Consider the following 24,415-nt stretch of genomic DNA (forward strand, 5'->3'; position numbering starts at 1 on the left):
CCCCCCCCCCACTCCTCCCCCGGTTGTTTCAGAGGGAGAGGGGAAGTCGGGAGGGCTCCGATGTTGCATGCTGAGCAAGTAGCGTTTGCTTCTTGTCGCAGGGTCTATCGATCAGGGGAGAAAGGGGGGTAAGAGAGAGGTGGGGAGAGAGTGGGGACTGAGGGACTGGGGGGGCAATACCGCGACCCTGGGTGGGGGGCGACACATCCCCTTTTCCCTCTTCCCCCCCTCCCCCCAGGATTATCTTGCACTCTGCAAAAGTAGTTTGGCAGCTTGTTTGCTTGAGTTTTTGTGTGTGTGTGTCTGGGGGTTGTGGAGATCTTAAGTGAACATTGCGGTTGGTTCGTGTGTGTGTGTATGTATGTGTGTGTGGATGTGTGTGTTGGAGAGATTAGGACGAGACTTGAATATTTATGAGCTTTGCTTGAAACTGACTCGCAGTGTTTACTTGCCTCTTTGTTCCTCACCCCCTCCCTCCCCCCCTTTCCACACACACACACACACACATATACACACACACACCACACACACACACACACACACACACACACACATTTTAAAAATCCATCAAACTTGAAACAGTTTCTAATTCCTCCTTTTGGGGGGGGTGATTTTTTTTTTTTTTTTATATATAGAAACTAGTTGCACAGATGAAGCAAGATCCACAGGTAAATGCAGATCCTTTCCCCCAAGCCCCCTTCAGTATTTTATCCCTGCTGTAATAAGCGCAGTTGTGCTGGGACAGCAGGATGAAAAACTTTATCAGTAAGAGATCTCATTTTGTAGCCCTGCACTAAGCTTTTTGACTTAAAGAGGGTGGGATTCTCTGTGTGTGCATGCTTTTGTACGGCTTTGGGGGACCACTCTGGGCTTTGAACAATTTCTAGACGTGGTAAGTTTATTCATGACAGGGGCTAGTTTGCACTTTGCCTTTAATATGCATCTTATTGCCATTTTTGCAGAACGGGGATCTTAAGAAACAAATCCACGAAAGGCAATCAAGAATAGCAGCTCTTAATGAAAAACAAGTAAGGATTTGATGGATTCCATTCTGTTCTGTTTTGTCTTTCCTCTCGCCTTGTTTCGACCATGCACTTTCTAAACATCTGAAAAGTGGCTGCGTTAGCTGAAAAAATCCCGAGAGCAGAGAATAAAACATCCATTTTTCCTAAGCCTCAAGTGAGGCAATATACGTTTTCAAAATGAGATCCGTTTCTTAAAAGCTCTTGCTGGGGGTAGGGAGGGGAGGGAGAGTTATTTTAATCATAATAGTAAAAAGATAAGCAGTAGTTAAAACGTGTGGGGAAAAAAATATTGAGGCGTCCATTTTGAGTTGGTCGACATGTTTTAGGGATATGGAAAAATCTGCTATTGGGGGCTACTTTCTGGACTTGTCAGCAATGTTTTGGGCAAAGAGTTGGGGAACAAGGAGGCTTGAGCCCAGTTTGGAGCCATGTCTGGTTTCGGTGGCATAACTGATTTATTTTTATTGATCACTTTCTCTCTCTTTTTTTCTTTTCTTTTTTTCTTTTTTTTTAGCACTTGCTTTTTTTTCTCTTTCCCTTGGTCTGATCTGACGTGTTAGCGTTTCATTCGAGTTCAGTTAGGCACTTTTACTTTTTTGCTGAAAAAAAGCCTCTTCCAGTGATCGGGGGAGGGGGGGATCTGAAGAAGGGAAACAAAAACAAGTAAGAAACCTCCCCTCCAAACCCTTCCCCCCACCCTACCCCCACCAAAACTTTCTTATTTTTGTTCTTGTTTTCCGTGACCCCTGTGCAGGGATCCCTCCTCCCGGGATGAAAGAAAGTTCTCTATTGTGAGTTTGTTTAGCCGGGGTCAGCTGATGGAGAAGAGCGGGGGATTGTTAGCTTTCAGCACCACGAACAGATGCCATTGAACGCTCAGCAGCCTCCCGCCTCTCCTGCGCTCTGCAAGCTCTGCACACGCATTCGCGCACACAAGCACACACACACACGCGCACACACACAACTCCTCCCCACTTCCTCCTCCTCCTTCCACTTTTTTAGTACTTCTGATACACAAGCCCAGCGGCAGCTTGGCACAGCGAGCCACAGAGCTGCCGGATTGAACCCTGCATAGCAAAGAACTTTCACCCCCTGCTCCCAGATCCGAGTCGCCCCTCCCCACCGCCCCTAACCCCCCTTTAAGCTCAGGCAGCTTTCCAAAATCCCCTTTAGCAGCCAGATTGAGCTCCCCCACCCCAGCATCACCCCTTCTCCTTTCCCTTCCCCGTGGCTGAATCGATCGCGATTCCTTCGGAATGCAGCAACCCTTTCAGCACCACAAACTTGGACAGCGACTTTGGGTTTCCCCAGCCCCAGACCTCTTCTTCAGAAAAGCAGGGATCTTCTACTGCAGCCAAACAGCTTTGCTTCTTGAAGAGAGCTGGGGGCGGGGGCCAGGCACTGATTTTTGGCAGAGTTGTGGTTAAAGTTGCAAAGTGATCGGTGCATAAAAGTGATCCGTGCCTGTTACATCCGCACCCCCTCTCTCCCCTCCCTTCCTAAACCCTGCGTCGCCTAGGGCGGTGAGATGCCACCCTTCCTTTTTTTTTTTCTCCCTCTCTCCCAGTTTATTGTAATCAGAATTTGTCAGCACTCTCAATTTGGTAGTGGAAGCTTCCATTTTGTGAGGAAGGGGTGTTGGTTTCTTCCTAACATGGAGAAAAGTCTGCAGAGTTTGAAGGTGGGGGAGGGGGCCCCATTCATGCTGAACATTACCATTTTGATTGCTTTGATGCCATTTTTGGAGGGGGAGGGGATTGCCTGCCCTACTCAGCAGAGCACAAAGATGTTTAATCACTGTAGAGAATCAAATCAGATACTTTCTTTTTTAAAGCAAATCTGACACTATATGATAGCTAAGGGCTGTGAGTCCTTTTCTTTTCTTTTCCTTTTTTTTGCAGTGTAAAACAGCAAGTTGTTGACTTTAATACTACTAGACTGAACAGAGGATTTTTTTTAAAAAAACAAGGTAACTGCCTTGACTGCAACAATGCATCTCTATGTGTTCTTTCTTCAATCTGAAAATAGTTTTACTATTTTTAAGTGGGGATTTAAAACATGCATTTGATGCTTTTTTTGTTTCTCCTTCTGTATTGTAGCAACTATTTTGAGGCTGTTAAAATTTTTATGTTGATAGTAAATGAGAAGCTATTTATTATGTGTCATGCTGGAATTTAGATAAGGCAGAGACACATTTGAAATTGCAGCCTGAACATTCTGATGCAGCTGGGTGGAGAAGGTTACAGCTTACTACTAATCTTAAACAACATTTTCTTTTAATCCAGGCTAGCTAACAAACAATGGTTTGTCTTCTTCATTCCCCCCCCTGCCCCCCCCCCCCGTGCCAAGTTCTAAACATTTCTGCAAGTGAAAAACTATTTTAAAATAAAATAATAACATTCAGGAGGCAGTTGGTATTGGCCTAGGAGATGAAACTATTATTTTAGGCACAGATCGACAGTGCTGTATTGCCTCGACATCCTGTGCAACAAGAGCTAATAATAAGATGCTGAATGATGATAAAGTATCCTCTTGCTTCAGACTGCCACCTTTAGAGATCTGGCTTGAAAACTTTGGTCACAAGAGAAATGAGTTTAGAGGTCTCAGCCTTTTGACCATGTCACATCATGGCCATCAAGTTATCATGGTGTAACTTCAGATTTGGTAAGATTAGCACTTTCTTCTCAGGAGAAAAGTCCAGCTACTGTTTCAAAGAGGACAGAGGAAGGTTAGAGAAGAAGCAGTTTGAATGGCAGGGGATTTGTTAGTGCAGTGATTCTCAAACTTTTTAGACCTGAGGTGCCTCTCATTAGATTTGAGGCACCCCTTGGAAAATGCCAGCTCTCAGTCTTTGACTACAGAAAAATAATGGAAGAATTCTTCTGTTGGAAAGGACTCAGACCACAATGGGGCAGAATGGTTTAACATTATGAATTCCTAGTTGAAATCTCAGGCAAAGTTCTTTGGATAGATTTGATATTTTTTATTAGACTGACTGAGTAGCTGAAATCTTTAGGTTTATCTTGTGAATCTTTTTTTATACACCTTCATTACATGGCACCCTGTGACACCCTTGAATGGATCTTAAGGAGCCCCCTTGTCCCAGGGCACCCTGGTTGAGAATCATTGGCTTAGTGATTTCAGCCTTTCACTTTTATGAGTATAAAAAGCTGCCAAAGCATTGAAATAAACTTTCTGAATCTTGAATAGCTAGAAATAGTCAATATATGTCTTTAAAAATAAAGTTATCCCCTCCCCCCGCTCCATTTATGCACATCTCATTTAAAATTTGATAATTCATGTCTTTGATTTTACATGTACTGAATACAAAAGATACTAAAATTATGTTTTAATTAAAATGCATGTGTGGATGATGAAATAGATAGTAAAATGAATGAATGATCACATTATCCACATCTGTTAGAAATATAGCAGTGGTTAATATTATCTTTCACTGCCCCATTCATCAGTTTCCATTTTAGCTATTGGAATTTATGGCAACATTTTCTTTTCTAAAAATTACATGGAAAAATACAAAGTACCTAAAGACAAATTCAAGAGTTGGGGCATGAGTAAGTGTGTAGATTTATGAAAGAAATTAGATTTTAATTTACAAACCAATTCAATATTCCTGTCCCATCACCCCATATTTTACCCAAATATGAAATTAAATTGTACATTGTTATTTCCCCAGCATTTTCAAGTACATGTTTTAAATATGTTCTTTCCTTTTTTCTTTTTATTAGTGTATCTTAAATCAATACTTCATTTTGCCTCCTGCTCAGAAAGGCATAGTCAGACTTTTCATGTTAGTTTATATGCATACCTTTTGTACACTGCAGTTTTGATGAATTGTAATACCATCTGAGAGTGGGTTACCTCTTCTTTAACAAGATATGATGTGTGAAGACTCCATTAGTTGGTCCGGTGGTTTTACACCTTGAATCCACATCACATGCAGAGCAGCAGTAACATTTTTATCTAAATTGTCAAGCAACAAGCATTTATATGTAAATAAAAGAGCTATCATAAGAACCAGGGTTCTTCTTTAAACGCATACCAGAGGTGCTCTGCTGTACATGCTTTGGTGATTTCTATATGTCCACAAAGTCATTAGGTTATTCTTTTTTTGTAAGTTCCTTCCTAATAATCACACTTTACTAATGGGAAAAAAAAGAAAACCAAGCAAACCCAAACCACCAGTTAAACTGAAATTGACATTAGTTTTGGGTGGTAAACTGGGTTTTGAAAGTTAATAGTGAACATGTGTGGATTATTGCTATATCTTCAATTGTGATGAACTCTAAATTCATACAGCCCATCCTAGAGCATAGCAATAACAATATGTCTTTCTAAGAGGCATTATGTATGTGCCATTCACTTGTGTACTGCCTCATTCCTTTACCATAATTTACTCTCCACACAGAAAATCAACATTGGCCTCAAACTGACTCTCTTACCCTGGTATTTCTGGTTAGTGTTTTGGAGTAGCATATGTGAGATGTATTTTGCCACCCCATCAAAGTCAATTTGTGAGTAGTGTTAGTACTTAAGTACACTTGTTCATCATGAAAAATTTGTTGGAAACTATTTCATTCAAGATATCTGTTTTATGCATGTTGTAACTTTCTTTTGGAGGGATTTTTTAATATAACTGAAATCCAAGGAGTACTTTGTCTGGAAATAGCAGCATCGTTTACACATATTAAAAGGGAGATTATTGACATTTGCTAAAGCCTAGTATTTCATATGGTTGGGTACTTTCAAAATTATTGAAATAATATAGGGGCTGCAAGTGACATTGAGAACAGAGATTGAGAGGCATTTCCAAATCAAACTGTTTCAAGAGTTGAAATCTACACCCCTGCCCCTCCCCCTCTTTGGGATTCCCATTTATTTTGTTTGGACTTGCATTCATGGAATTATATGTCAGGGCAGTATGTGGATTACAAGGATCCTATCTAGGATCCACAGAAATTAGTAGAAATAAGGTGATGATCTTTAAATTAGAATTTAATTTTTTTGATCACTGCATTGTGACTTTAAATGCAGATACAATAGGTATTACATGTGCACTTGATTTTTGCAGTCCTCCTTTATACACAATCCCATTGACTTTCCTGGGAATTCTGAATAATTGCAGAATCAAATGAAGTTACTGGATTTAAGTAAAGATTAGTTTTAGACTAGTAATTTAGAAGGTTATGGTTCCTCATTTTTTGCTGGAATCAGCTAGTAATTTAGCCAGGCTTTGCCATCTTGGTAAAAAAAAAAAAAGACAAAACTGAGAAGAATTCACTGTCAGCTCTTTGGAGAAGAAATTCAGGAAGATAGTTTATATAATGGCAATCCTAGCATTCTGTTCTGTTTATGCCTCTTATAATGTTACATGAGATTAGGTGTTCATATTAAGGAAAAAGGTTATAAAGACTATTTCTGAAAAGGTCGAAACACAACAGAAATAAATATATTGGTGGCTTTCTCCTTTGCATTAGATTTACCTACAAGAAACCATTGGAATCAACAGTTTTTGATGTAAACATAGTGTTGAAGGGATTTGGACTGACTTTTATATGGAAGTAGTCTGACTAGTATGTGAAATGCTGTTTTAGTCTAGCAGTCTTTTTCTACTGTACACTTTTCTACACTTGAATAGTACATCACTTGGCAGTGCCAAGGATTGGAAAGTGAATGTAACATTCATTCTAACCATTTTAAAGAGTTCGTTTTGATATTTTAGCCACTTAAAACACCTGCTGTCAGAACAGTACAATTGATTTCAATTAACTTTGAATTTCTTCAATAAGATGACTCTTATAATAACTCCAGTAATCCCATGATGCCTCATTAGAGGAGCTGGCTATGATGATTATCCCTGTGATTTAGCAATTTTTCCTTACAATGCTTTTGTCTATTCAAAAAAAGAATGATAGCAACAATACCTTTTTATTTCATTTCTGGTCTTATACTCTAGGTACTTGCTACCTGTTACATATTGTAAAATGCCAAATTTGTATTGCAGCAAGCAGATATTTATTCTTAAATATATGCTGCTTTGGGAATGAGCACAATCAAGGAAACTTTTGTTGAATATGTTTTGCAGGTACCCTATGTCCTCAGAGTTATCAAATGGTTTTATATACATATGGACACCTTAAAGACCATGTTCTCATCACTGTCTTTGTAGAGTGTTCCCATTAATGGGTCAGATCCTCAGTTAGACCAGATCAACACAGGTTTAGTGGAGTTATGCCTGTTTCTGCTAGCTGAGGAACTGCCACATTAACTTCGGTAGGGATTTACCTCGCAGTGAAAAAATAGAATATTGGTCTGAGTATCTCTTCTTTTTGGCATAATATTGGGGGAGGGATTTGGATGGTAATTTTAAATCACATTTGCACTGGAGTCCTGAATCATTCTAAGTACTTTTGTTATGTTCAAGTTGGGAAAATTCTTTTTTTCATCTCATTCCAGATTTAATTTCAGAGATGAAATGCATATAAAAGCACACTAATGCAGTTACTTTAAACTTTTCCCTCTGTACTTTCATCTTTGTAATCTAAGATAAAATAAGCAGTGTTTTCCACTTGATTATAAAATGATGCCCCCCCCCCAACAAAATATAAAGCATCAACACACTTTGTAATCAATAAAGTTAAAGGGTAGAAGTTTGCAAATCAATAAGGCAAGGCCACAGTAAATGTTTCACTTGTGACTATGATGTCAAAAAGGGCAGTTTGTACATGTATAGAAGACTGAGGTTGGAAAAGTATGAACAAAATGCTGCAAGTTTAAGATAAGAACAAAGGAGAACAAAAAAAGAATTGGACTAATTGAAATGCAAATTTGCCTTTCTGCCATTAAAGTAAAGAAGACAGTTATTTTAGCTTGACAGAATCATATTTGGTCTGCCTTTCCACCTCCCCTTGTTAAATCATCCTAGGCACATTTCCCCTACATATATCATATCTGAAGATTTCTTTTTTTGCTTAAGGTGGTACCACCTTATTGTTTGAAAATATTCTTCTCAGGCGAAAATGTACTTCCTTAAGTGTGCTTTCTCTCTCTCTCTCTCTCTCTCTTTCTCTCTCTCTCTTTTTGAATCAGCTACTTATTGTTATGTAGTAGCAATTTCCAGAGTGTCATATGAAATTGCTGATGCGGCTTAGTTCTAGCTACAACCTCCGACTGCCAATAGTAAGCATCTATTGAAATCTAATACACACTACATTTTTTGCACAGCACATGCAGACTATTATGATTAAAATATTTAAAAATTAGGAAAAATATAATGGTATTTTTTAACCCACAGAAAAGTTAAATGAGTTTTAGGCCATAAAATGGTACACTTGGCTATATGAAAGTAAAACTGTCCCTGAATGTGGCTCCAGTAAAATCACCACAATAAGTAACCAGGAACTCTGCAGAACTGATCTGCTGTGTTGATTTGAGTGTTTGAGAGGTGATGTTGATTTTAGAGTTGGAATTTAGTCCTGAGAAGCTGGGTTTAGAGACTGTGGCAAGAAGAGCATGTTTGCCTGAAAATTTGTCTGATTGCTTACATCTAATCAACAGAAGCATGAAATTTGGCTTGAAACAGAAGTCAGATCTTTAAAGTGTATTGTAGGTATTTCTCTCCTGAATGACTTAACTTGATAATGTTGTACTTCCATCATGATATAGGCTTATCTTTCATTGGGGATAGGGGAGAAAGGGAAAAGGTTTTTTGAGCTAACTCTGATATTAGTAATGGGCCTTAAAAAGGTTACCAAAAGTAAAGATTTGTATTACAGTTTAATTAACCTGAATCAAGTGAGAATACTGATAATTTTGGCACGCAGCATGTATTAACCTGCATTTTCTTTAATTTTCTCTTTATGTCACTCTTTGAATCAGTAGCATTGCTTAAAGATTTATTAGTAAACTAAACCTTTTTCTTAAGAATGAAATAGAAGAGAAAAGATTCCTGGCTCAAAAATGGACAGATTCAAGTGTGTGTGTCTGTGTGTGCATGTTGTGTGTGTGTGTGTGAGGTCTTTCTCTTTGATATCAGTCAGGCAGAAAGCCAATATGCACATGTAAATGAGCCTGAAAATGTAATTAAAAATATATACATACTGGGGACTGTGATACAGAATTTAATATGAGATGCAGGTTACAGTGACAAGTAGCATTTTCTATAATCAGTGATACTAACTCTTCTCTGATTTATGCATCTTGTGCTATTAAGTGCACCACAGATAAATGCTAGAATAATTTCTGAAGAAATAATTTTAACACAGTAAAGCAAATGGAAACTATCTCTAGCACCTTCTTTTCTCAATCCACAAAAATACCTACTGTCAAGATGTTACGAGTGAAACCAAAATAATTCTTTAGAACGGTGAGAAAAAGCCTCTCTGATAACATCTTTTCTTGAAAGAAAATGTGACAAAATGGAATTACTGGTGTTCTTATTGCATTAAGATCAAGGAAGTTCTGCAAATTGTTAACACACATCTAGGAACCAACATAGAGATGGAGCAGGAAAAAGATGGAAATTGCCAAGAGACAGGCATAAATAATTTTGCTTTTTCTTTCTGTGTCTGCAGTATCATACTGTTTTGCACATGAAAGCTAACTTAAGAGACAGGCACCTCCCAGATTTCAAATTTTCTAACCAAGACCCTGTCTCCTTTCTACTAAAGTATCGTTCTCTGTTCTAAAAGTTAGGTCAATCTGGTAGGTATAGAACCTGACAATTCTGCTTTCCAGCAAAGGAGGAAGCTGCTTTGCAAAGGTTTATTTCTCATTAAAAAATACTAAGTGGAACCCAAACACTTTTCTATAAACAGCCTGCAGCCAGTAAATATATACAACCTAAGTTCGTGTCTTATTTACATGATTTTATTAACATTCTTTGCTGAGTGGGCTTGAATGGAGTACAATCTCTCATATATAGGATCTAATTATAAACACAAGGGACAGAACCAAATAAGCAGTCTTTAAAGGGAAAAGAGTCTGGCAGCTTTGTTTAAAGTGTCCTTTAATGAACTTCTTTAGCAGCTTGTATCTTAGCAACACATTTTATTACATACCAGTATGGGAGAAGCAGTTTGCAGATGGAGTTGCACACAGTAATTTATTTTTCCCTTTTTTCCCCACTTTCTTCTCTGTGGTGACTCAACTGGAATGTGCGGACTAGCTTTTGAACACTGATAGCTCACTCGAAATCCCTGATTGGTTCATTTGTATCTGTTCTGTTTTGTTAGTTGATGAAAAAGGCATTTACTATAGTGAATGCACGGTGACTTTCCTAGCTCTTAGTATGAGATGCAGATTGGACTATTTTGAATGGGCACCACTTTAAAATAAAAACAGACTAGCATCTTTTAACCCACTTTCTTGATTCTTCCTCCATATGCTTTTCTCTTGGGTGCTAGACTGGTTTCAAGATTTGTCGATTATTTATTCTCGACTGCTAAAGGGGGTTATTTTAATCTATTCTGCTTTGCTGTGTTAAAACTGATTGGACTGTGACATCAACAGGAGCCTCTGCAATTTTAATTTTTTTTCTTTTTAAATCAGAAACCTCAATTAAAATGTAACTGGATCAAGGCATAACTGGACTCATAGCCATATAAGCAGTTCACTACAGTCCAATTTTTTGGGGGGAGGGGATAATCTCTAATCCTTACTCCTTTTCAGTTAGCATTGGTTTTTGCTAATTATGTCAACTTGTTGTGCACAGTCAACTCTGAGTGACTGTATTAATTTCAGTAGGATTAATGGTAAGGTGAGATATTACCCAAAGGCATAAGAATGGCTGAATTTGGGCCTATAAGATTGGTTTCTGTATAAATTAAATATTTGATAAACACATCAGAACTTTACATGGACTAACAATAGATACTGAACTGTAGGGTATGCTTTTTCATCTTGGCAAGGCAGGTATAAGTCCAGAATATTTCCATTGACTTTAGGGGGCTTATTCTGAACCAGCAGCAGTCTAGTAGAGATCAGACTGGCCCTAGTAATAAGAGACCTGGGGAGCAGGGTGGAGAGAGGAGCTACAAGTGGAAGAAAAGAAAATACAAATTCAAGACAATATACAAACAGAGAGAGGCAATTTTGCAAATAGTGGGCTTGTGTGATGTGGCTAGTATTTGCCTCAGATTCAGCTTTTTCAGGGGACAGTGATTCAATTTGATGATTCAAATCGCTGTCCTGAATCAAATCAGACGAATCTGATTCACAGATTCAGCTGCTGCCGAATCTGTGAATCAGCCAGGCCCATTCCTCACCCCTCTCCCAGCCCAGCAATGGCTGCCCTGCCTGCCCCAGCTCCCAGCACTTGAGGAAACCCACCCCTCCCGGCCTCAGCAGGTGCTGCCTGCCGGGGGGCTCTGCATGAGCCCCCCCCAGAGCCCTGCGGCTGCTACAGGAGCGGTGAATCCCAGGGGTTTTCACCCTTTTTTTTCTTAAAGGGCTGGAGCTGGCTTGGGTGGGGCACCTGTGGAGGGGCTTGTGGAGTGGGCTGGGTAGTGGGCTCGTGACAGAGCCCCCATGCAGTGGGGGGCAGCGGGGGGCAGCAGGGATCGCCCCTCCACCCAGCAGCACCCAGTGAGCACCAGGGCTTTTCTTTAAAGGGCTGGGAGCTGGGGCGGGCAGGGCAGCCATGGGGGGGCTGGGGGCAGGGGTCAAGGGAGCTGGGGGAGCAGGGTGGAGATGGGGCCTGGTGGGGTCCAGCCATGGTTTCCTCCCTGCCTCCTGCCCCCTACTTACCAGCTTTGAGTCCAGCTGCTGTTCCCTACTGCAGCCACTGAAGACTGTCCAAATCATTGAAGCTTTCCAAATCTTCAGAGAGTTTCGAATTAATTTGGACCTTTTAATTGGTCCCCTGATTTGATTTGGATTCAGAGATTCAGCCACCAAATTGGGCCGAATCTCCTCTGAATTAACTCACCCCCCAAAGCTTTGCACAGCCCTAGCAATTAGTACTAAACTTAACAGTTTTGGAGAAAATTTCATTGCACATCTGTTATGAGTGACAAGTCAGGGCTAATGTTGAAAGATGTGGTTAAACAAATCTATTTCACAATAGCATTATAGGAAATGCTACTTTGGTAGTCACAAGTGAATGGTAAATTGTATATGAAGGAGGTAGAGGTGTTTTTCTTTTATTTCTTAAATGCTTGCCCATCTGTAAAAACATTCTCAATAACCTATAAGCTTGTGTTTCTAGAATCCCCAATTAAATACAACATGAGGGCTGTGTGAAGCTTCAGTAGCCAATTCAATTCAGAGGAGACCTGGCCCGATTTGGAGACCAAATCCCTGACTCCAAATCCAATTGGGAGACAAAGTAAATCTCTGAATTGAATCAGAAGCCTCTGAAGCAATTTGGAAAAGATTTGGTCGATTTGGAAATTCAGCCATAGACTAAACGGGCAGCAGTCCTCGCCACACTGGACACAATTGCCTTCAGCTGGTAAGTCTGTTGGGGTTTAGGGAAGAGGGAGAGAAGGGGCATGGGGGAGGGAAGGATTGGGGCTGGGAGAAGCTGCTCAGCCAAGGCAGGGGGCATGGCACTCAGGGAGTGGGGTGGGGGGATGTGAGATGTGGATGTCGCAGTGCTGGGAGCCAGGGCTGTGCCCTGCTGTCGCTTGCCTATCTGGGGTGGTGGGGGTGAAATGCAGGTGTGGCTCACTCTGGGCAGGGGGCAAGGGGGCAAGCAGCAGCAGTGCCCCCAGCTCCCAGTTCAGTGGCAACATCGTCCCTCCCCGCCCCCAGCTGGCAAGCGGCAGCAGCACCCACTTCCCCCATGCCCTGCTGTTCCGGATGGTAAGCGGTGGCAGCACCTGTGCCTCCCCACCCAAAGTCCCCGCACTGTCCCCTGCACTGGCTGAGAAAGCGGCGGCAGGGCAGAGCCCCCGCTTCCAGCACTGATATGGTGCAGCAGTGCTGGGAGTGTGGGCTAGGCCCTGCTGCCGCTTGCCCAGCTGACGGTGGTAGGGCATGATCTAGGTGCAGCTTGCTCCAAGTGGAAGGGGGCAAGCGGCAGCAACACATAGCTCCCACTCCCAACACTCCTGCACCCACATCCCACGCCCCCTCACCCTGGCTGAGTAAGCAGCAGCAGGGCAGAGCCCTTGCTCCCACTGTCGCTGCACCCGCATCCCACACGCCCCCCCCCACCTCCCTGAGTCCTGCACCCCCCAGCCCAGCCCCAGCCCCTATCCCTCCCTCCCCCATGCTGCTTTCCTTTGCCCTCCCCCAACCCCAACAGACTTACCAGCTGGAGGTAGCTGTGTGCAGCATGGTGAGTACCATTGCCTGTTTAGTCTATGGCCAAATCTCTGAAGTGGCACCAACTCTTTAGATCTGATTTGGCTGAATTGAATAGGGACAGCAATTCAAATTTCTGAATCAAATCACTGTCCCTCCAAATCGACTGAATCTGAATCCTAAGTCAATACTTGCCGCTCCACACAGGCCTATACAAAACTTTATTTTTAGAATGTCATGCAAGCATTTTGCTCTAGTTTTCTGTTTCTGAGTGGTCACCTTTGCATTTGTGATATCCCCACCAGATCAAAAGCATAAAAGTACTCCACTGTACTTAAAAAATAAGGCAGAAATCCTGTCCCATCTTTAAAATGCTCTGGTATTAGACTCTAGATGGTCCAATGTCCTCTGAAGCCCAAAGCGATTAAGTTGCCATGTGATTAACTTATTCTTTTTTTGTGTGGATCAGTCCACTCTTTATTAACTTCGATTGGATTGAAAAACTCTAAGCTGTGGAATGCATCAAGATCTTGCACAACTGCCAGGATTAATAATGACAGCCTGAACTGTTGAACAAGCAAAATCATGAAATTCACAATACTGCCAGACAAAAGGGGTTAGGTATTTTCCTGCAACAGTGTCAATCTTTATAGAAGGGGCCACTGTTTTTCAGTATGTTTCATGTCCCACCAGGAAGACTAACTTTTAAACAGTGTATCGCATTTGAAGCTCATGTCAGTTTTACTTTTTTGTATCAGCATCTAGAATATTTAGGTAACGCAAAAAAGGAGACTTAGTGTGTGTAAAAAAACCCTCCACTGCCAATCTTGTAGTAGAGAAGAAAAAGAAGCATTTAATTGTTTCTTCAAGATACAATATCTTATGGAAACTATTAGAAACCTGTGTATCAGATTTCCCAAAATAAAACAGGTTGACTTGTTCTTCCTGTACCAATAAGAAAAGAAAATTATTTCTGTGTCCGGAAGCATAAACAGTTCCAGAAACTTCTTTAACTCTCTGAGCATAGCATTGTAGTTTATTACAGAAAGACTTTGACCAGGGGAAACTTAAAGGAACTTCCATCTCCAGCTGAAGCAGACTCATTTAGAAACAATGAGTGCAGGAACAATAGAAAGCTGAGTGCATTCTGCATGAATAATATAACTGAGGGCTGTGAAAAGCCTATGATTTTTTAGTATGCCAAACTCAGTGTGGGTGTACAGTGTTCAGCTGATTATTTCGACATTCAAGAGTCATCCTCTCTCCCCTCCGTGTGTATGTGTAAACATAGTTGCACAGAGGATTAGCTGTGATGGATAACAGAGTAAAGGTGTCAGAAGCTACTATATAGGGATATTGAGAGTCAAATGTAATTACAAAAATGAAAGAACTTAGAGCTGAGACTGCAGTGTAGGCCAGCACTCTAGCCTTCATGTATATCTTTGAGCATGTGGAGGAGTCAGTGTGCTTATCTGGACTTTAATTTGAACTCCAGTGCTCCCTGTCTTAGAAATCAGTTCATCTTTAGTTATGAACCTAAATATGGATTTACATGTTGCACTTCCAGCATGCTACTGAGAATTTTGGCTACAATATTTTAGCATTATATTTATTTATTTTTTTAATGTAATTCTCATGAAAGGTGCTGGGCCAGGGATCATCTTTTTCTGCTATGTTTACACAATGTTTACCATAGTGGGGTCCTGCTTCATGATAGGGACTCCTAGGCAGTAATGTAGTATTAGTAGTATGATAATAACAATAAATTGAAAGCACTTGTTGAAGTTTAGGCATAAGCAACTGCAGAGTCTTCATCTAATCTTGTTTTGTCTAGACTAGCAGTTAGCAATCTTTTCAGGTTGTGGGCCAGAGTGACCCAGCTTGGGTCAGAGGCAGGAAGGCAGGTACTAGGAACTGGCTGCTGCCACTTCTTTCCACAGCCACATAAGAAAAGCTCCTGTGGCCACACTTCTGTCCATGGTGGCATGGGGAGAGCCCCTGCTGCTGCTGCTGCTTCTCATAGAATGCCTGGTCTAGACTAGTTAAAATTTGTCTGTTTACAAAGTGATAGCTAATGTATTATGGTGAAAATCCTGGTGTAGACCAAGCAGGTTGAAATATTTTCTCAGTAACGCTGGTTGAGGTAAACCCTAGAGCAGTGGTTTTTAAACTGTGCTCTACAGAACCCTGAGGTTCTGCAATAGGTTATCCACAAAGAGACTGGGGGCCACAAGTGCCCTGCCACTGGGTCTGCTAGCTCTCCCTCAGCTCACATGGTCCACTGAGCCAAGGGTAGGGGCTCCGCGGCAGAAGAAGTGATATGAAAGGGTTCTGTGACTCCAGGAAATTTGAAAACCACTGCTCTAGAGGGTTAACTAGCAAGTATTTGTCAGCACCTTTTTTTTACTTTTTTATGATTAAAATCCTTCAGGATTTTTTTAAATCCATTTCAATCCTTGGTGCATTTCCTGAGATTGTCAGTCATATTGACAATTCTTGCTAATTGGGATAGTTTGAGTAAACTGTGGATGACTGTGAATAAGAAACTAGATTAACATTCTAGATCAGGAGCGTGAAAAACTCTGAACCCCAGCCAGATCCAGACTGCAGGGGCTTCTCCCAGGCTGGGTCCATGGGGCCAGCAGTGACTGTAGTGGGTCCAGGACCAGGTGGCAGTGTGGGTCTGGAGACAGGCAGTGGTGTGGGACTGTTTTGGCAGCAGCGTGTGGCTGTGGCTGGGTGTCAACACGGAACCAGGGGTGTGCAACTATGTGCAGCTCTTGTTGGGTAACAGTGTGGAGCTGGGGGGCATGCAGCAATGCAGGGCTTTGGAGGGGTGGTAGTATAGAGCAGAGGTTGTGTGGTGACACAGGGCTCCACCTGGGCAGCAGCCCGGGTCCAGAGGCATGCAGTGGCAGGGGCTGAGTTTGGGTGGCAGCACAGAGTTGGGGGGCTGCCCCTGTTGGTCAAGTGCATCAGGATCCAGAGACCCTGAATTCTGCAGCAGGCTGTGCCTCCCCAATTTTTGATAGCCCACCAGATTACCAGCAGGCCAGAGAAAATGGTTCTGCATTTGACAACCCTGAGCTAGATTAATAAGGAAGGTCTATCAACCTTGTTCTGATTCAGAGGAGTGATTAAGAGGTAGAAGGCTTCGTGTGTCATTATCAGTTCCCCCAGCCTTCTATCCCTCTTCTCTTTGGTGGCATTTTCAAAAGGAATAAAAGTGCTTGGGTTAGATCATCAGCTAATACAAATCAGTATATTTCTTTGGCATCAGTGCCCTTTTATACCAGCTGAGAGTCTCTTTTAGAAAAGTTCTATTTACAAATTGACTCAATAACAGTATCAAGCATGGAGTAAATTTGGAGATCCTTACTCAGCATTAAATATTAAGTCTTGACAAAGACTGTTTGCCATTGAAGTCAATAGAAGTTTGTTGTAAAGACTGAGGAACGGTGAAGAAAGCCTCCGGATTTCAATTACTTAAGGGTCATTATGTAAATAGAAGGTTTTTTAAAGAATGCTTGGTAATTATAAAAAAAGAAAAAAATCCAGTAGTGTCAATATTGTCACATTTACTTACCAGTTCACCCTGCTATGAAAGAGCTGTTGTAGATTATCATGTACTTGAGTATTCTTTGGGTAGTTTGTAATGGCTCAGAAGCTATCATGTAAATACATAATTATAAAGTTTAAAAAATGCATGCTACTCATCAGACATGACCTGAGATTTATTAAAATGCAGATTCTTGACATGGTAGACCTCAGAGCCATTATAGTCTGTTGGGTTATGGCCCATCGAGAGAATTTTTCCTTCCTAGGTCAATGATGCATTAGACAGTAACAGCTCCTTGAGAGTCATTATAGTATTATCAGTCTAGATGGGCTTGAAATTAACACAAAGTTGGAATCTCTGTGCTGAACATTTTTAGGAGATTTTGTTTTTAAACGTTGAGTGTTAGGCTTGAGTAACTTAGGGTGCCTGTATGTGTGTGGAGACACTGCTCCAACACGCTGTAATTACAGTGCTAATTAGTGTGCTCTGGCTTTCCATGTGTCACGTATGCAGCGACATCTTGCTTCAAAATGGCAGAAGGAGTGCTTTAACTAAAACTCATTGAACAAGCTTTAGTTAAAGCACCCTACCATCATTTTGAAGCATAGGATGCTAATTTCACAAGATGCTGTGGGCACTTTAATTAGAGGGGCTCTGAGAGCCCCTGTAATTAAAGCGCCCCTACCCTGGAGCATGTGTAAAGATGCCATTGGTTGTTTTACAATCCTCTACTGCAGAGGGAAAAATCCACATTCTAGAATAACAGCATACAATATTTCTTTGTTATAAAAATGGTCTTGAGTTAGAATGCAGAAGTTTTTACATTTCATGAGCTAAACATGAAAGGGTTGGTATAGCTACTCCCTGATTTGTATTTCAAGTGAAGCATAAATACATATCCAGGCTCCTCTACATGCTATTTGTGCAGTCCTCTTATTGTACACCAGTGTAGGTTTTGCTGAGAATCATAAATAATCTGAGTATCGCTGTGTAGGGCCACTGTGGGGTACGTCCATATGATGATACAAACTATGCCCACGTACTTTGTCTTCTTAAGCCAACTCCATGAAGCAATATAGGATCTTTTGTATGCCCTTTTCAAGAGCAGTTCATTGCTTTCTCCATTGTACTCCATCTTTACGATGGAATAAGGCAAGAACTGCATGGTGTGGCTTACAGCATTTTGGTGAGCACCCACAGAAGTGTGCCTATATTAGGTCGTTCATAAGCACATCAAAAGGTGAATTCAAGTCAGTGCCAGGATGGCAGACGTGCCTCAGCATCCAAGATGTTCCAGATGAAATCCTGCTTACCTGTTCCCAAGTAGAGTTTTCTCATTTCTTTCAATGGCCGTATCCAGACAAGCATGGATGTTTGGTTCCCTGAGGACAAGTAGCGGTGGTGCATCTTGCATCCCTAGGGAACGCCCCTGTCATGCGCACTTTGGCATATGGCAAGTTACCCTGGGTGGGGTAGGGGAGGCTGGGGCCAGCACTTGGCTGGCCACAGCAGACTTACCTGGGGGCCTCCCAGGGCTGCTGTAGTGGTGATTCTGCTGTGCAGAGTCTGGCTGGCAACTGCAGCATGGCTCTGGGCAGCCCAGCTCCACTTTTGAGCGGCACACAGTGCCTGTGCATAAGCTTCTCTTTTTTTTTCTCCATGGGTTTTTTGGACCCCTGAATATCCATATCCAGGGGTCAAAAAAACCTGCGGCGGAAAAAAAAAAAGCAGAGCAGTGCACGCACAGGCAGCAGTCCCTTGCAATGCAGAGAACATCTGAATGTACAGTATGTGGTGCTGCAGACATGTTTGCGGTGCCATGTACCATCCACACAGCCGTGATTGTCTGAACACAGCCAATGAGTCCAGGATTTTACTTTACTTAAAGCATGCTAAGTTTCAGTAAATTCAGTGGAAAGACTCCCACTGACTTCAGATCGATCACAGTACCACTGGTCAGCATTAGGAGGACTAAAATATGGGATATTAGAAACGATTTGTGAGCCGATCCATTACTATTGTGCTTGCATTTTCTGAACAGACAGCTCTAAATGTTTTATTTTTATAGCAGTTCTGTAGTTTATTCTGAAACAGGCCTTTTTGGTGCATATCAGCTAGAATTTGTATTTCTCTAGCTGATACAGTGAAAAAGACTAAATTCAAATTGTGCTCTTATTGCACTGGTACAAATTTGAAGTATAGCAGACTGACCTAAAGATCAGATAAATGCCAACTGCTGAGGACAGGTCCTACACTAATGATGGAGGAACTGAATTGTGCCTATTACCTTTGGGAATACTTGAGGTTCATTGTTAAAGTGAGGGATTGGTGGTCTCTTGTACAAATATCACTGGAATCCCTTTTGCATTGGTGAAGTTGCTTCAGACTTAGCCAGATCAAAATTTTCTGGAAAAGATACAGGAAGTGTTTGGGGAATGGCATTTTAAAGTGATTTGAACTAGTAGTGCTGTTGCATTTAAAATCCTTTGCTTTTTTATTTCTTAAAGAGTAACATGTTTTATCTTATTTTAATTACCAGCTGTGAGAGAAGGTATGATTGATTTTTGTTACTGGAGTGTCATTATTGGCCTTTCTATATTCAAGTGTTCATATTAAAACACTCAATTAACCCTCTACTTGGAGTAACAGTGTCTCTGCTCAATAGAATAATTTAAAGCCAAATCATTTAATGCAGACTCATTTTTAACTCCCAGCATGTATGAGCTAGCCCCCTTATCTCACCTGTACACCGAAATGGGCTACAAAGCTTGTTGCGGAATGCATTAAAGAGACCCTCTCTTGCTTTTAGTCTTTGGCAAACCTACAACAAAGATAAAGGGTCTTGGGCCTTTTCATTGCATTTATAAGTAATTCAGGACTGTTCCCTCTGCTGTCAGGGGTGCTCACTATCCCTATCCATATCTTCTGTGGATTTTGACTGCCCTATCTTGCTACTGCAGCTTTCCTCGCTATGCAAATAGGCACTTGTGGAAACGGCACCTCCCGTGAGTCACTGATGGTAGCACTAGCCACAAGCTAGTCTCATCTCCCAGTCTGGCTACAGATGCTCCTTTTTGCTGGGGGATTACAAATATGGGATACAGAGCATATCCCTAGGATAGTCCTTTTCTTTGTAGTCTTTGAAGTGTTGAGTATGCCATAGCAGGTTCTTCTGCTACTCAGTATTGCTGCTCAGGACTGTGCAGCTTCTACCCTTCTCCAAGTATAAAGAACCTAACTCTACAGAACACATTCTTTGGGACTAGGATGCATGAAGCATGTTTACAGGGGCAGTGGTGGGCTGTTCTACATCTGAATGGGCACTCAGATAACAGAAGGGAACACAGATTAGGGCCTTAATTTACCTTGGTGCACAGGACCAGCATAAGGCCAATGGACTGGTTAAGTGATAAACTATAAACTTGTGACTACCCTGTGCAATAGAAAGGAGATCTTACATGTTGCATGCAAGAGAAAATTTTCTCTTAAATTTTGCACCCGTGAGACTAATGACTAAAAAGAAATTCATATTATGGACCTAAGATAGTAAACCTTTAACCTCCAAGATTATTGGCATGCGGGGGTAGGTGGGTCTCATATTATCAGCCAGGAAACTAATACCTTCCTGTCTGGATGAAGGGATAGTGATGACACTCTAGAACAACTTTCTAGTAGAAAAAGTGCAGGCAAATAACCCAAGCAGTTTTAAGTGTCTATGTTGTGGTGCCTATGCTGTGAGGGAACTAAATTTGAAGTCTCTAGAGGTATCTTCCATTCTTATATTCTTGTTTATGTATTCCTGTATCCTATTTGGGACAGCTTCATGTGTCAGATTTTGGAGCTTACAAACTTGACAGTTTTCTTTTTAATTCCTAGTAATGTAATGCACAACCTTCCTTCCAAAAGGAAGTTGTTTTTTTCCAGTGGGAAAAAGAAAAACTGATTTTTTGGTATGTATAATTGCACAGTTCAGTTTAAAAAAATGCAGTTTGTTCTGATGTAGGTTGAAATGTTTTGAACCATTTTTGCAGCAAGGAATACAAATACATATTGTATACTGGGTGCATCTACATGTGCTATTGAGGTGACTGAATAAACTCCGGCACAATTTGCATCAGAGTTTATTGCTCCTAGGTGTCATGTTTACACATGTACTTAGGACTGCAGCACATTGAGCTGGGTTGGAGAAGCCCCAACTGGCAGGGGACCTGGAGGTCAGCCAGCCAGCCAGCTTGGGACTGCTCTGACCCAACTCATCATGCTGCAGAGGGGCTGGCTGGGGCACAAAGGCACTCCAGTGCAGGCTAGCTGGCAGGCAGCCCCCTCGCTGAAGCACCCTGATACCCCAGCCAGCCCCATCAGTGTCTAAACATGTGTTGCAGTGCACTAAATAATGCCCATGTGCTGACATAGGATAGTACTTGTGTTGCCGTGTTTATTAGTACAGCCGTGTTTATTAGTTTACTGTGGTCTAATAGGGCTACACATGTAGACACTGAGAATTTACTGCAGAGATAATTAGGCAACTCAGCAGTAAATGTCTCTTGTAGACACATCTATTAAGGACTAATGAACTCAGTACATAGTTTGCATTTGCAGATACTGCATTCACTGGTGTTCAGTACATACTGCATGAAGACTATAATTACCCTCAGTGTTCTCTGTAAATGGGTCCTTTTGTCATATCTTGAATCTAGAGGCTGATTTGCTTTAACAATTAAGTTCTTACACCATGCTCATAAATGAAACAGGGAGGGGCCATTGATTTTTGAATGCCCAAAGTTCCCAAAGCACTGATTACTACTTCATTTACAGGACAGTTGAATTTGGTTTTCTTGCTACTGGGTATTCTTTTTCATATTTTCAGCATAGTTTCAGTGATTAGAGTAGCCCTGACACATTTAGTACAAGGGTAGTATTGTAGTCTGAAATGTGGGAGATGTAGACAAGGTTACCTATCTGTACCAGAGACCATGGTAACAACCTAAATTCTAACATTGGTATTTCTTTTCTGCTGCCAGGAAGCACCAGAAGATGGCATGGTTTGTACAGATGCAAGTTCAGAATATAGAGAGAGAGATCATGGAAATGCTATTAATAATCCTGGGTAGGGTGTAAAGCACACTTCCATAAAGAAAAGGAAGAAGGAACAAGAAATATTTTAAGCCTTATCTCTTTTTTCAGCCAATGAAGGATCATATTTGGATCCTTATTGTCTTTTTCCTGAATTTGGATGGAACAGAATGAAGAAACAAAAGAAAATATCTAGTGTAATCAGGGTGCAATGTGAATGGAAAGGTCAGGCTGACAGAAAAGGATATTGATGGTAACTAGAAGAGATGGCACCTTCTTGCAAGAATTTTGACATATCTCTTTAAAAATCTTGGCAGTTCCACTCTTAAAGGCCCAGAATTTTTATTCCCCCTGAGTTGTCTTTTAAGCAAAACTAAATTTGGAGGCAAATATCTGTGTTAAAATACCATTTCAGCATATGTGGGTAAGGGCTTGAGATGAACAGCCAATCAGAGTGCGAAGAAGTGTTCTGACAGAAAGCAGTCCACCACCATGTTGGTGGGAACACAGGGGACTAGCGCAGCTCGTCTTGCTCCCCTGCTCCCCGCCCTACCCCCCCCACTCCCTGGAGGCAGTGACAACAGAGCAGATGGAAGGTGGGGGGCCAGGCCAGCAAGGCTGACCTCATTCCCCCTGCCCTGCTCCCTGTAGATAATGTGGGTGGGAGGGGAGTGGGTCTGAGCCCATCATGGTGTGTTGTGGGGAGCAAGCCCAAGCCAGGGGAAAACCTGGCACACTGCAGCAGCAGGGGGAGGGATAGTGGGCCCAGGCCAGCCCAACATGGCAACTGTGGGGGGAGGGGAGAAGCAAGCAAACAGGTGCATGTATGCCACGTGTTTTGCAGTGCTGCAAACCTCACAGGTACATTTATCTGGATAGGCCCTAAGGGTAGGAAATAAAATGTCCTATATCCCCAGTATGCCTGCCTGACTTCCTTTCGGGCCCAGAACAGACTGGAGGTGCTGGCATAACAGCCAGGTCTGCATGCTAGGCAGCAGTGATAGTGAAATGGGTTGGGCAGTGGCAGTGAGATGGGATGTTTTACTTCAGAGATTTTTTTCCCTAAATATATATATGACCAACAGATTTTTTTTTTCTTTTTAAAATGTGTCAGATGGATATTGCAGAAACTGGACAGGCAGTGAGTGGTGGCAGTTTCTATCCATCTGCTCCCTCTTCAATGCTTGTATTGTTCCACACACAAATGTCTGGGAAGTAGGGAGGGAGGGCAGAGGAATGGTTGGAGTTCTAGCTCTTCCAAGTGGTGCAGCATACGGTGAGCCAGCATGTGAGAGTTTGTGGGTGGGAGGCACTGGGTAGTAATATGCTGCCTACTGGTGTTGGCCAGCAGCAAATTACACAAGAGAAAGAGGGGAGCAAGAAACACTTTGTGTATCTGTACAATGCAAAGAGATAATCAGGCCTTAAAAGTATGTAGCCTCCTTTGAGGCTATTTTCACTTCTTTTCTGTAACTTGGGATTGGAAAAAACTTAAAGAATATTAGCAAATTTTTAGATATGTTGAAAAAAGAAAAAGATAAAAATACCCATTTGACACACTTTAAAGGGAAAAAAATCTCTAGCCTGGTTTTCTTTGTATACAGTGGAACATATTTATTGTGAAATTGTATCAGTTAAAAGTCATTACTTTAATTGATTGATCTTTTGTGGCTTTAGGCCTTATAAAGAGTTGTAAAAGCAGTAGTAATTATTACATGGATGAATTCTGACATAATGAGACTTCATTTAGACTAGAGGTTGTCAACCTGTGGTCTGTGGGATGGATTCAGGCTATGGAGCCATTGGATTCAGCCCATAGATCCAGGGGGGCTCAGCAGAGTTCAGCTTCAAGGGAATATGCCCGTGCCACGGCTGGGCAGCATGGGGAAGTGATGGTGGTGGAGGCAGCAGATGAGTCCTAGTTCTGGCTTTCCTGGGACTTGAGCTTCTGTCCTGCAGGTTGACAACACTGCCAACTGCTGATTTAAACCAAACACCCCCCTAATTGTTTTGGTGCATGGTAATATAGATTTTGCACTGTGTTTGCTAAACTGTATTGTAAAATTCATAGGCTCTTCTCTAATGGTTCTTTTGAGAAGACACATTCAGTTTTAGGGTTTTTGGTGGAGATAGGCCTAAGGCAGAACATTGTATCTGAAATTTCCTAATAGGTCAGATTTTTGGCACCTGTATCTCCTTTGACATCAATAGAATCACTTCTCCCAGTCATCTTGTACACGTGCAGAAAATTCAGATAAATATATATTGGGTGTGTCTACATGAGATGCTTTACTGCGCAGCAGCCTAATTTGCTGTGCAGTAAAGTGTCAATGCCTACACAGGCAGACAAGGTTCTTTGGGTGAATCTGATATCTTTTATTAGACCAACTTAAATAGTTGGGGGGAAAAAATTTAAAGCAAGCTTTCAGGTTTAAAAACCCTTTGTCAGGCTGAGGAAGTTTCTGCAGTTGGTGTATGCTCTTCATGGGTG

The 24,415-nt window shown here is 41.7% G+C and overlaps 1 protein-coding gene across 1 annotated transcript in view; it reads left to right on the forward strand.

The window, feature by feature from the left end:
• The first annotated feature begins 519 nt into the window (after positions 1-519).
• PHF21B (PHD finger protein 21B) overlaps positions 520-24,415 on the forward strand; it is a 261,411-nt gene continuing 237,515 nt past the window's right edge. The window contains exons 1-2 of the mRNA XM_019544307.1: positions 520-668; positions 963-1,028. Of these exons, the coding sequence (XP_019399852.1) occupies positions 651-668; positions 963-1,028 (84 nt within the window). The 5' untranslated portion in view covers positions 520-650. The remainder of the gene's footprint in view (positions 669-962; positions 1,029-24,415) is intronic.

This window comes from Crocodylus porosus, unplaced genomic scaffold, assembly GCF_001723895.1.
Source record: "Crocodylus porosus isolate Cpor-Errol unplaced genomic scaffold, CroPor_comp1, whole genome shotgun sequence".
Classification (NCBI taxonomy): domain Eukaryota; kingdom Metazoa; phylum Chordata; order Crocodylia; family Crocodylidae; genus Crocodylus; species Crocodylus porosus.